General features: G+C 39.1%; 1 protein-coding gene across 1 annotated transcript in view; it reads left to right on the top strand.

Annotated features, from left to right (window-relative positions):
- The window catches only part of Thoc1 (THO complex subunit 1), a 33,330-nt gene extending 21,477 nt beyond the window's left edge, over window positions 1–11,853 (top strand). Inside the window, exons 12-21 of the mRNA XM_051202010.1 lie at window positions 3,415–3,515; window positions 5,116–5,182; window positions 5,380–5,430; window positions 5,519–5,589; window positions 5,860–5,958; window positions 6,412–6,477; window positions 8,077–8,160; window positions 10,186–10,333; window positions 10,885–10,960; window positions 11,449–11,853. Coding sequence (XP_051057967.1) covers window positions 3,415–3,515; window positions 5,116–5,182; window positions 5,380–5,430; window positions 5,519–5,589; window positions 5,860–5,958; window positions 6,412–6,477; window positions 8,077–8,160; window positions 10,186–10,333; window positions 10,885–10,960; window positions 11,449–11,744 — 1,059 coding nt within the window. The 3' untranslated portion in view covers window positions 11,745–11,853. The remainder of the gene's footprint in view (window positions 1–3,414; window positions 3,516–5,115; window positions 5,183–5,379; window positions 5,431–5,518; window positions 5,590–5,859; window positions 5,959–6,411; window positions 6,478–8,076; window positions 8,161–10,185; window positions 10,334–10,884; window positions 10,961–11,448) is intronic.
- Window positions 11,854–12,347: the final 494 nt, after the last annotated feature.

Below are 12,347 nucleotides of genomic sequence, written 5' to 3'. Positions count from 1 at the left end.
AAAAAGCCACCAAACATAGGGAAGGCATTAACCAAGAAAGAACAGCCATTGTAGATTTATCAATCATCCCTTCCTGAAACAGTAAAGAAATATTCAAGTACTGAGTAAAAACAAAACAAAAACACGGCCCCAATTGTAAAATTCTAAACTCGGCTAAATACCCTCAACACTGAAGATAAAAAGAAACTTGCTGTTACTGAAAAGACTGGAAGCTTGCAGGGTCCTCGGGAAGAAGGAGGCTGGGTTACAGGAAGAGAGGAGTGGGCCACAGAAAACCACAGTGAGCACAGAAGCTGAAACATGACAGTTTATAGTTGACTAAACACATAATCTAACAGCTGATTTTTAAACTAACACCAAAAATAGCAATATAGTATGGGAAGGGAAAGCATAAGTGTTCAGTGAACAATTTAAGCTCAGTGCAGACCTTGTAATAGTTAAGAGAAAGGTGGAGTAACAGGTAACTTGAAAATTATGTGTATTAAAATCATGCAGCACTGGGCACTGGTGGTGCGCACCTTTAATCCCAGCACTCAGGAGGCAGAGGCAGGCAGATGACTGAGTTCGAGGCCAGCCTGATCTACAGAGTGAGTTCTAGGACACTCAAGGCTACACAGAGAAACCCTGTCTGAAAAAAAAAAAACAAAACCAAAGTGTCAATTTAAGTAATGTTATCAGCACAAAGAAGAGAATTATGTCCTTTTAGGAATTCAAGGTTCATTTCTCAAGAAATGATAGTAAATTGTATGTCTTAAAAGTTGTTTTTCTGGTGAGAAGGGTATAAATAACATTTCTAAGGACAATTTAATAATAGAAATTAATAGGATTAAGCATTTCAAAGAAATTTCCACATCATAGTATAAAGTAGATGGGTTTCCTTTTTTTAATCCTTTCCTCCACTGTATCTGGCCAAGCTTTCTTAAATGTGTCCCTTTTCTGTTGTCTTTCGAGGGCTTCCTTCATCAGCAATTAGGAAAGATAAGCTTCCAGGGTTGGGAACTCTCTAGTCTTATTACTTAGTAGCATAAAGTAGGTAAAAAGCAGCTCTGAAAAGCTCCAAACCTACAGTCTGAAACAGTGTGAGGGGCTGCAGGGACAGCTTGGAAGTTGAGAGTGTCTCCCACTATTCTTGAGGATCAGGGTTTGGTTCCCAGCACCCAAGGTGGGCAGTTCACCACCACCTGTAACTCTAGCTCCAGCAGATGTAGGGCTTTTGTTCCTGGCCTCCAAGAGCACCCCACACCGGTCACATGCATGTGCGATACACACGCACGCACGCATGCACACACACACACACACACACACACACACACGAGAGTCCTAGTTTTTGTTTTTACTTATTTGCATCTTCAGTGTTTTTAAATTTTATTTATTTGCATTTTCTCCTTTGCTGCCTCGTAATCAACAACCTAATCATAAATTTATGCACTCATCATATTTTTTACATATTTTATTGTTTACTACTAATATGTGTAACAAGAAAAAATAAGACCCAGTGACTGATATTGAGGTTCAAACTTCAAGCTGAAGATAGAAAATCAAAACAGCCAACCACTAGCTTCTTACCTCTACCTCAGGCTGAATGGTCTCAGGCAGATCCCGTCTCCACCAGCTCTCATCAAGCCTCAGACTGTAACCTCTCCTCAGTGTGGCTGGAGAATGAATGTCTCATACTGACTACTTGTTCCTGTCTTTTATACCCCTCTAGTGCTGGGATTAAAGGAGTGAGCTATAATTCTCTTTTAGACTGATTCACTCTTGTGTAGATCTGGGTGGCTTTTGACATACACATATCCATCTACCTCTTAATCCTGAGTCCTAGGGTTAAAGGTGTGTACCACTATGTCCTAGCTTCTGGCTGCTGGGATTCAAGGTGTGTGTCACCACTGCCTGATCTCTATAGCTTAAGGCTGACTTTGCTTTTCTGCCTCAGTCAAACTTTAATAAATCATAAATAATATGTCACTACAAACATATTGTACCAGTAGTGCATTATCTGTGGAATGTGGTGTTCTACAGGCTCTCCTGCCCCACTGAAGGAAACCCTCCAGCTTCTCCATACTTTAAAATGTCTCTCATTCTCCAGAAAGTCACCCCAGCTAACTACATGGCAGCCTGCAGCTGACAGAAGATAGATTTATAAATCATAGGAAAGATAAGATTTTTTTTTCCAGGGATATAGTTACCTTAGTCTTTACCAGAAAAAGCTAGTGGTTTGGGGATATTTATCACTGTACTAGACACCTGTGACCCAATTTGATGGGAATATTATTACTCCGAAGCTCTGTACTTTAGGGGAGTCAGAAGCTGACACTTGGTAAGGATGCTAAAATCTTTGTAGTGAATACTCAGGCCAGTCCTACTCTTAACACACATAAGCATGATCTCTACAGTTTGTGTTGCTCAACACAAGCACTAAGTCTATTTCTCTTGCTGGTGAGGCAGAATAATCCAGGATCATCAGTTGCTCAATGTAGTACTGACTTCTCTTTTCTATTTTATTTCTTTTTTAAAAATCTTTTATATTGCTTCAAAGTTTTAAGAGAAATGAAATGTGCAGCTTAAACATGAGCCTGCAGTGAGAAAGAAGATGCTAGTAAGTAGAACAGCCTAGCTGTGGCAGGCTATCTGAGAAACACCCCGGATGAAGCTGAGCCAATAGAACTTGGGACTTGGAACCAATCACTAGGCTTTCTGATATTATACTGAACATTCATTTAGAAGAAGGCAACTTCCTAGTGTTCCTCTAGGTCAAAAGGGGCAGAACTGATAAGTGTGCAAAGTCTTCAACTATCCCTGAGCTCTGTAGGGGCATTATCAGAATGACATTCCTTCTGGCCACCAGTTACTCTCGAGAGTACTACCAGATGGTCGGATTGCTGGAGAGCATCCTCATTCATGGTCCTCAAGCCCATTCTGCTGTGTAACATAGTTACAGCTCAGTGGTCTCTAAAAGCTGAAGAGAAAGGGCCCATTTTTAATTAACAGATAACTTTTCCCTTCCAATTTTTGCAGATTAGTCATCCCTACCTCTGATGCAGGCACTTTGCAGGGTTACAAATGAGTGGCGTCCTTGCCGTTATACTTTTCTCTGGAGCCTTCCTGTAGCCACTGTTCTTTGCATGTGGGAAAATGTTAGGCACTCTTTTAGATCATTTTATCCTGCCTTATGCTGTCCTAGTGTCAGGACCAGAGAGAACATGTTTTTTATTGATCATCATAGCGTAAAATGGCCAAGATGTCAAAACAAAACCTTTGATATTCTGTTCTTAGGCTTTTGCAGGGAGTGAGCACACAGAAAATATTTGTCTTATTTGGAACAGGAAGTTCCATTTCTGTAATTCTATCATTTGTACTTTTAGTCATACTTGGTTTTAATGTGTTCTTTTGTATATGTGCTTATATTTTGAATAGTTGATGGATTTACAGCTGAGTGATAGTAACTTTCGGCGACACATCCTGTTGCAGTATCTCATTTTATTTCAATATCTCAAGGGACAGGTTAAATTCAAAAGGTAAGTTAATGTGTAGTGATTCATAAAAGTGGCAATGGAAAGACCTTGCATAGAATTTTTCGTGTTTTACAACCATAAAATAGTCATTTAGTTTTTTTAATTAAAACTTATTACGGGTTAGGGCATGAGCCGTGGTGCATTGTGGAGGCCCAGGACAGTTTTCAGAATCAGTTCTCTTTCCACTGTAGGAGCTGAACATGGGGTTCAAGTTGTCAAATTGCACAGCAACAGCTTTTACCCACTGAGCCATCTCACTGCTCTTAGACCCATTTCGTGAATAAGGGCTACATGCCTTGAGTATTTTTACTGCAGCTACTAGCCAGCCAGTTGGGAACTTTTAGGTATAGGACATCTGTTTTAGAAAACATACATCTGCTAGAAAGTCTCCTGCTTTAGAGTACCAGGCTTGTCCAGAAGTGTTGGGTTCCATGCATGGCAGTCTCTGTTACCTCACCCAGGCATCTGACTCATGCTAAATTATAAACTAAAGAAATAATACCCTCACATAGTATAAGTTATCTAGAACTGAAAGAAGCAAAGAAAATCCTGAAACAAAGGTGAGTTCTAGGCACTGGGGAGGTAGTTCAGTTGGTGAAGTGATTACGGAGCAAGCATGAGAATCCAAGTGCATTCTCCAGCACCTACACAAGGAGCCAGGTGTGGGGCACACCGAGGAACCCCAGCCATGCAGATGTGGACAGGAAAATCCCTGAGGCTTGTTGGCCAGCTAGTCAAGCCTAACCAGCAAGTAAGAAACCCTTTCTTCCAAAACAAGTTGAATGGCAAGGTGAGGAGTAACACCCAGAGTTAACCTCTGACCCCCACATCCCTTCATACACGGTTCTGTTGATTTGGGTTTTCATATAACTGCATCAGGATCTCTATTGTGTCTAAACCCCTCCACCAAAAAGCATCCTATAGCTTGTATACAAATTAGTACAGTATGAGTTACATAAAAGACATTGCTTTCTTGCCTGCTAGATCCATATTCCATCCAATGTCAGCGTCTACTACAGTTCCTTCAAAATTGCCATTAATTTTTATTCAGTGTTAAAGTTTAGTGTCATGTGATGTAGGAAGATGGACTTGGAATCAGACCTAGGTTTGAATTCAAGCTTTAAACTTTGGGAAAGTCATTAAGTCACTCTATTCTCTTTAATATGTGCATGAAATGGTTCTGCAGATTTTGAGCCTGTGGTCAGAGCCCGGCAGATGACAGTCTAGCTGTATTTGTTGATGGCTTTGGAGCAGTAACCTTTCCTATGGTTTGTATTTTGAATGAGTTTTAAAGGAAATATAGCATGCCTATCTGAATATGTGTCATGTATAGTATTATGTTAATGTTTTCTCAGATTTTTATCCTATTAAATTTATGAAATATTACTCTATAGTCAGATCAGGTAATTGTTTTATTTGCCTTTATACTTTCATAACTTCAATTCTAACACTTGACAATGAAGTGTAAGAATTTTCTTATAATCACACTTGTGATGGATCTTTGCAATTTCTAACAAATATGATTAATTTTTGGTGCCATAAATAAACCTCAGCATGAATACATATACTTTAACTCAGGAGTGTTTTTGTTTTCTTTCCCTAGTTCAAACTATGTTTTAACTGATGAGCAATCACTTTGGATTGAAGATACTACAAAATCAGTCTACCAAGTAAGTCCAACATGCAACAAACCCATGATTGAAAAAATGGAAATTTAGAATTTTCTTTGTTTCAGCCCCAAATAGGAAAATAAGGATAAAGTTAAGCTCAGGTACAAGAACACAAACACTTCTTGGTGCTCTGCCTACAAACCACTCCTTTGATGCAGAAAGTTGTTGAAAGCTTAGTATATTCTTTCTAATCACAGCTGCTATCTGAAAACCCCCCCGATGGAGAAAGATTTTCAAAGATGGTAGAGGTATGTATTTGATCACTAGTTTTCTTAGTACCAAACATAATTCGAAAATATTCTTTTACACAGATGAAATGTCTTTTGTTTATCCTAGCATATATTAAACACTGAAGAGAATTGGAACTCGTGGAAAAATGAAGGCTGCCCAAGTTTTGTGAAGGAAAGGTAAATGATACTCATCACAAGAGACAGGAAAAGGACATTTCAAAGTACAGTTTGATGTAGTTAAGTTCTCAGAGTTCTGTCTGTCAAGTGGTTTGTCGTACTGTGAAACTTTCACATTTTAGGACAAAACCAATAAGTAGCTCTCTTGGTTTTTCTGAGATTTTATTTGTTTTGCTGGGCTTGTGCACATTAGGGAACAGCTTATGACAGATACACTCCCCCATTTCTGCTGTCCACATAGTTCCTAGAATATGTGTGTTTTGTTCACAGAGCATCATCAGACACCAAGCCCACAAGAGTGGTACGGAAGAGAGCAGCCCCAGAAGACTTCTTAGGCAAAGGGCCCAACAAGAAAATCTTGATTGGAAAGTATGTCCATTCATCTTCCTATATCCTTGCTACTTTTGATACATATATTTTGATACTATAAGGACTCTCCGGGTGGGCTGAGGAGAGCCTCGGCCGTTAAAGGCTAGGCTCACAACCAGAAAGACAAGAATTCCACTTTTTTCACATGTACAGGTGTCATGAATTTGTATGCAAACGGGTGACTAAAGCTAACCATACCCATTGCTCAAAACTGCCATCATGTGAATTCATGCAACCACTAAAGCCATCCCTTTGTCTCCCACTTCCACAGCACTTGGCTCTGGGCTCTGCCATCTTTTCCGTGTCATGGGCAGTACAACTTCTAGCTACTAAGAGGACACTAATCTTTCAGTGCTGTGACCATCCCCAAATCCACTACTTACATTATATATGCAGTTTTACAATGTACTGAGGGTGTCGTGCGTATGAAATTATGTCTGCCTTCTTTTGTAGTGAGGAGCTAACAAGGCTTTGGAATCTCTGTCCTGATAATATGGAAGCCTGTAAATCAGAGACAAGGCAAGTGTAAAACTTTTGTTAGTTTTCTCATTGTTCAATAAATTAAAATGGAACCTTTTCTTAGCTGTGATCACAGCTGAAAAGTTTTAAAAGTTCATTATGGCTGGCTTTGGGCCTGGCAGAATATGGTTTGGCTTAAAACACCTAGATATGCAGCTAAAATTTTAGCACTCACAAGAAAATAAGTTTTATCAAAAAGAAAGGAAAGAAGGAAGAAAGAAAACTCAAAAGGAGGAAGGAAGGAGGGAGGGAAGGGAAGGAAGGAAGGAGGGTAGGAAGGAAGGAAAGAAGGAGGGAAGGAAGGAAAGAAGGAGGGAAGGAAGGAAGGAGGAAAGGAAGGAAGGAGGAAGGGAGGAGAAAACTCGACACCAAAAGAGTGGCTTTGGTTTGGTATTCCAAGCTAAAGCAAGCAGTGAGGTGGCCCAGGCTGAGCCCTGAGGGAACTAACCCTGAGGGAACTCTGGGAGTTCGTCCTCACAGAGATGCGGAAGATAGCCTGAGCCTGAGCATGATGTCCCTGACCTAAGCAGAGACAGACACTGCCTGCAAAGGAAGGGAAGAGGGCAGGAGACAAGAACAAGACATACTTCCCTGGCATTGGAAACCAGAGAGTGTCTATTTCTGCTAGGTAGGGTATTTGTGGATGGAAAAGGGATTTCCATTTCTAGTACCAAATATATGATGTGAAAAATGAAAGGTGTAAAAAGAAAAAGGAGCCTACAAAAGAGTAAAGTTAAACAACAGTAGACTTCAAAAACAAAGGAAGTCCAGAAAACAGTGGAATGAGAGCCTCAAAGAGCTGAGATGGAATTAAGTATGTTGAATAACATATATAATGACTAAACTAAATGTAAACGGGGGAAAACCATAAAACAGGTACAGAAGGGAAAGGCAAAGAAGCATCAAGTATTAAAAATCACAGTACAGTTTAAATTCAGATAAACAGATGCCCAGCTTCCTGGTGCAAAAGGCAGTTGATGGTTAACTTTAAAACTTTATATTATAAAACAAAGATGAAAATGTTGAAACAAGAAAAATAAAGTTGTGATAGACAGAACTTAGAATGAGTCTTCACAGAAGAAAGCATTATTAAAAATGTAGTCATTACATAAAAGGAAAAAATGCATCAGAAACACATATTTACCTGAGCTTTATTTCCTAAGAAATAATCTCAAAACTTCTGACAGATTTTAGAGAACTTGGCCAGTGCATGATCATAGAAGAATTCTGGCATGGCTTATTAGTTTAGGTTCAGTTAATTGTTCTATAAATAAAAATAATACTAGTAGATAAGTCCCTATTTGCTGGTGAATTTCAAGTGCTATTCAACTTCTGCTCACTCTCATACAGCAGCATATTTGTTATGAGAAGAGTAAGTAGTCTATGATAATGTACGGTGGCTGAACTATGGAGCGAATAGTTTTCAGACCTACACCTTGTTTATTGTTCCATTTTAGAATTTAGCTTTGAGTCTTCATCTTAAAGAGGGCCTGCATCCAGGTCCTCGCTGTAATTAACACATGTGGATACCGTTAAGGTTCATATTGCCACCATTTTAGAGTATTACAGACGAACCTCACTGTCTTCTTTAATGACCAGAGAATACATGCCAACTTTGGAGGAGTTCTTTGAAGAAGCCATTGAACAAGCAGATCCTGAAAACATGGTTGAAAGTGAATATAAGTAAGTAATGCTCTAATGAACCGATGCTAATTTTCAGCATGTTTTCTTAGGAGTCCTCTGTGTGTTGTTAGTTTATTAGTTAGCGGTAGTGCTTTTAGGTGTTTACGCACACGTTCACATTACTGTAATATCCTTCTGACTCTAATATGACTGCAATAAGTTTCAAGTTGAACTCTCACCTCCCTTGTTCACAGTGGCCTCTCCTGCCAGCCAGTTTGCCTCCCCCACCTCCCACTGCCAATCGTCCCACTGAAGTAGTTCCACAGGACTCTCCTCTTAGCTCTTAACAGCATCTGGCAGGAGACCTGCCTTGTCACAGTCGGCCTTCTTCCTTGCTGCCCCTCCACCTGCCTGCACACCTGTTGCCTTACCCTACATTTCGCCATCTTTTATCTAAAGAGTTCCATGTGACAGTAGTTTTAATTTTTAGGTAGGTATTTTGGAGTTGTGATTTAAAGGCACAGCCCTGTCAGAGTGTGTAGGTTCCCATCCCCTTTGCCACCTAATGGCAGATGTCTAGTTCAAACCAATACTCCCTGTGCCTTTTCTCGTTTGCTAAGGAATAGCCACTCATTTCACAGGGTTATGCCAAAGATGAAATGGTTCGTTTTGATCCATATATAGCATGTAGCAGGTATATGATATAAATGACTGGTTTTGACCCCATGATAAGGTTTTACATGTTTGAGTGTGTTCTAGTCTCCATGCACCAGAGAATGATCTTTAAAATATATACAGAGTAGAAAAATGTCTCAGAGGTTAAGAGCGCTGGCTGTTGTTCCAGGACCCAGGTTTGATTCCCAGCACCCACATGGTGGCTCACAACCATCTTTAACTCCTGTCCCAGATGCAGAGTCTAAAATGACATCTTCTGCCTCCTTTGGAATACACATATAATAATGCAGGCAAAACACTCATTCATAATAAAAAGTCTAAATTATATAAGATAAATGACTAGATAGTGTAGGGCATGGTTAGACACACTTTCATCCCAGCACTCAGAAGGTAGAATCTGAGTTTGAGGTCAGCTTAGTCTACATGGTAAGACCTTGCCTAATAGTACATACATACACACACAAAAGGCAGGCATGGTAACACATACCTACATACATACATATACATGCACACACAAAAAGGGTAGGCATGGTAGCATATACCTAAATATATACCTATATATCAATACACAAAGGGCGGACATGGTAGCACATACCTATAATCCCAGCATCAGGAGGGATGTTATTCTGGCTTTTGGAGTAAGATCCTATCAGTAAAATACGCACAAGTCTCATCTCATGCTTATAATTAAATGTATATCACAGTTAATAAGAGACCACCAAATAAAACACATTGCAGATCTGTGCATTTGGGGATTGCAGGATGAACAAGAACCTAACACATGCCTAAATAGAAGACACTTGTGCTTCCTGCAGTTTTATCTTTTGGGGAGCATTTGTCCTTAGCATCTCTCATAGGTCCTTTTTCCTCACCTTCTGATTCTTAACATCAGTGTGTCACTACTGTGGTTACTGGATATTTGCTGTTAACACAACTCTAAATACAGGTCCCTTATTGGAAACACTTGAGGCTGTGTTTTCAGATTTTTTTCTTCCATATTTGGACCATTTTACCTAAACAGGTAAACATTTAAGACAAGTTAAACACTTCAAGTTTTACATTAGAGATTTTCAACTTGTATTATTTACATTAACATGATAAACTCAAATTTATGAAATATTCTAAACTCACATATCTGTAGGTAGCAATGCAGATATGAGTACCAACTCACCAAGTATCTTCTCTGTATAATTGGATGAATGGTGTCTATGTATAGTATTACTATACATAGGAGTTGGGACAGAGACCATTGACTTGCTAAAATAAGCAAAATATATACTTTCAAATTAAAATATGGTACCTTGAGCTGTTATTTGCAGTAGAGTACAAAATGTCATGTGACTTGTGTGACATGGAACAACTATGGAAGTTGATAACTATGAATTACAAGGCTGACAATTCCTATTATAGAGCTGTGAACAATTCAAATTATGGGTGGAGAGCTCTCAGACTCTTAGCACGAAGAAGCCCTCACTTCTTCCAGCCAACCAATCAGCAGTTTAAGAGTCTGCCAGAGTACCTGGAGAACATGGTAATAAAGCTAGCCAAGGAACTACCAGTAAGTGACATCTCATTTTCCCCCATTTCCTTTAGTAGACATTATCAGTACTTGAACAGAAATCAATTTTTAGCTTACTGCACAAAAGTAGTAATGGGCGGGGGGCAGGGCAGGGGGTATTGTTGAACATTCGCTTAGGGAGAAAATGTGAACCAAGAGTGGTAATTTTCTGTGTGGCATGCAATTTATAAACATGTTAAAAACCTACTACCTGTGGCAAACTAGATCAGTTTTTGCTCTTACCAAATGGGTTTTACTATATTTGTCAAGGGCAGGGTCTAGGATTGGCAGTAGAGTACCTGGCAGAACTTTCCAATGTTTTCTTACAGTATGGTAACAGTAGACATGGTCAATCCCTGTTGCCCCTTAGACAGTACTGAAGCCTAGGTGTTTACAAACCTTCTTGTTCATGCTTCTATCTTCCTTCTGCCCAAAATGATGGGGTAGAGGGAGTTCCCTTACCTTCTAATTACATATCTAAACAGAACTATTTCCTGTTATCTTCAGAAACTAGTGTTCTTTTAAACATCATTGTTTCTCATTTACTATAGCCTCCTTCTGAAGAAATAAAAACAGGTGAAGATGAAGATGAGGAAGATAATGATGCTTTACTGAAGGAAAATGAAAGTAAGAACTGAATTTTCTTTGCTATTTTACAAAACTGGCAAAGATTAGGGTTCTTTGTTAAGAGGTGCATTATATAATTTGGTCTACTTCTCAACTTGTACCATTTTATCTCAGGTCTACTTTTGACTTACAGTGAGAAATTAAAACCTTTAGTCACTTCAAATACATTTTGTATAATGAAATTTGGAAATTATAATTTTAAAAGCTAAAAATGATGGATGTTTTAAGGCAGAGTCTTGAACTCTGTTAATTAGTTGGGGCTAAGGGAACTTCTCTATAGGAAAATCTTTCACAGCTTTGAGTGTTGCCTGAATTGTGTGTGTGTGTTTTTAAGGAGGTATGTAACCTATGTAGAATTAAGTTTTAAAGTAAAGCTTAAGGTGACTAATAAGTAATCCAGTGTTTTTGTTTTTGTTCTTTAAGCTTTGCAGTTCTTTCAAATACTTAGAATGTATTTCGCACATAATTTATATCCTCTTGCCTTCTAGGCCCAGATGTCCGGCGAGATAAACCTATAACAGGGGAACAGATAGAGTTATTTGCCAACAAACTTGGTGAGCAATGGAAGATTTTGGCTCCTTACTTGGAGATTAAAGACTCTGAAATTAGGCAGATTGAGTGTGACAGTGAAGACACGAAGATGAGGGCCAAGCAGCTCCTTGTTGCCTGGCACGATCAAGAAGGAGCTCATGCAACGGCGGACAACCTCATCAGCGCACTAAACAAGTCTGGATTAAGTGACCTTGCAGAAAGCCTAACTAATGACACCGAGACAAATAGTTAGCTTTCTTTCTTTTCTTTCTTTTTTATTAAACTGTGATAAGATTTTGTTACCAAGCGGCATTTGATAAGAGGTCCACTGGTTTTGGTAAACAATAAACACTTTTATAACAGCTGTTGCACAGTCGGGTAGTGCTTCAAGAACTACAGAACAGGCACTGTTTCAAACCTCAGTTTGGGGTATAGGAAGCTGGGGTGGGAAAATGGCCGAAGTAAAATGACCTCAGTATCACAGACTACTTTTTATAAGTATGTTTATAATGAAGTTAAATAAGCATTATTTATAAGTATGTTGCATTCCTATCCTAAATTAGTTTTCTGCATGCTGTTTATTATAAAATTTATTCTGAAATCCCAAAATGACATTTCTAAACCTTAAAGCTGTTCTCACTCTCAAGCTATAAAGGGTCATCTGCCATGCTCACACTACAGCACCCAAGAGTTCAAACTGGCAAGCCAATACAGAAAATGTTTGTCAGCCTCTACCTTTAAATGAGATGGCATCTAAAACCCATTTACTCCACCAGCTTTACAAAAATCACTTGACCTCAAGTCATGTGCAGTACTGGCTAAAAGCTAGACCATCACCTAGTCTGTTCCCACACAG

The sequence above is a fragment of the Phodopus roborovskii genome, unplaced genomic scaffold (genome assembly GCF_943737965.1).
Source record: "Phodopus roborovskii unplaced genomic scaffold, PHOROB, whole genome shotgun sequence".
Taxonomy (NCBI): domain Eukaryota; kingdom Metazoa; phylum Chordata; class Mammalia; order Rodentia; family Cricetidae; genus Phodopus; species Phodopus roborovskii.
This window is presented reverse-complemented; position numbering and strand designations above follow the sequence as displayed.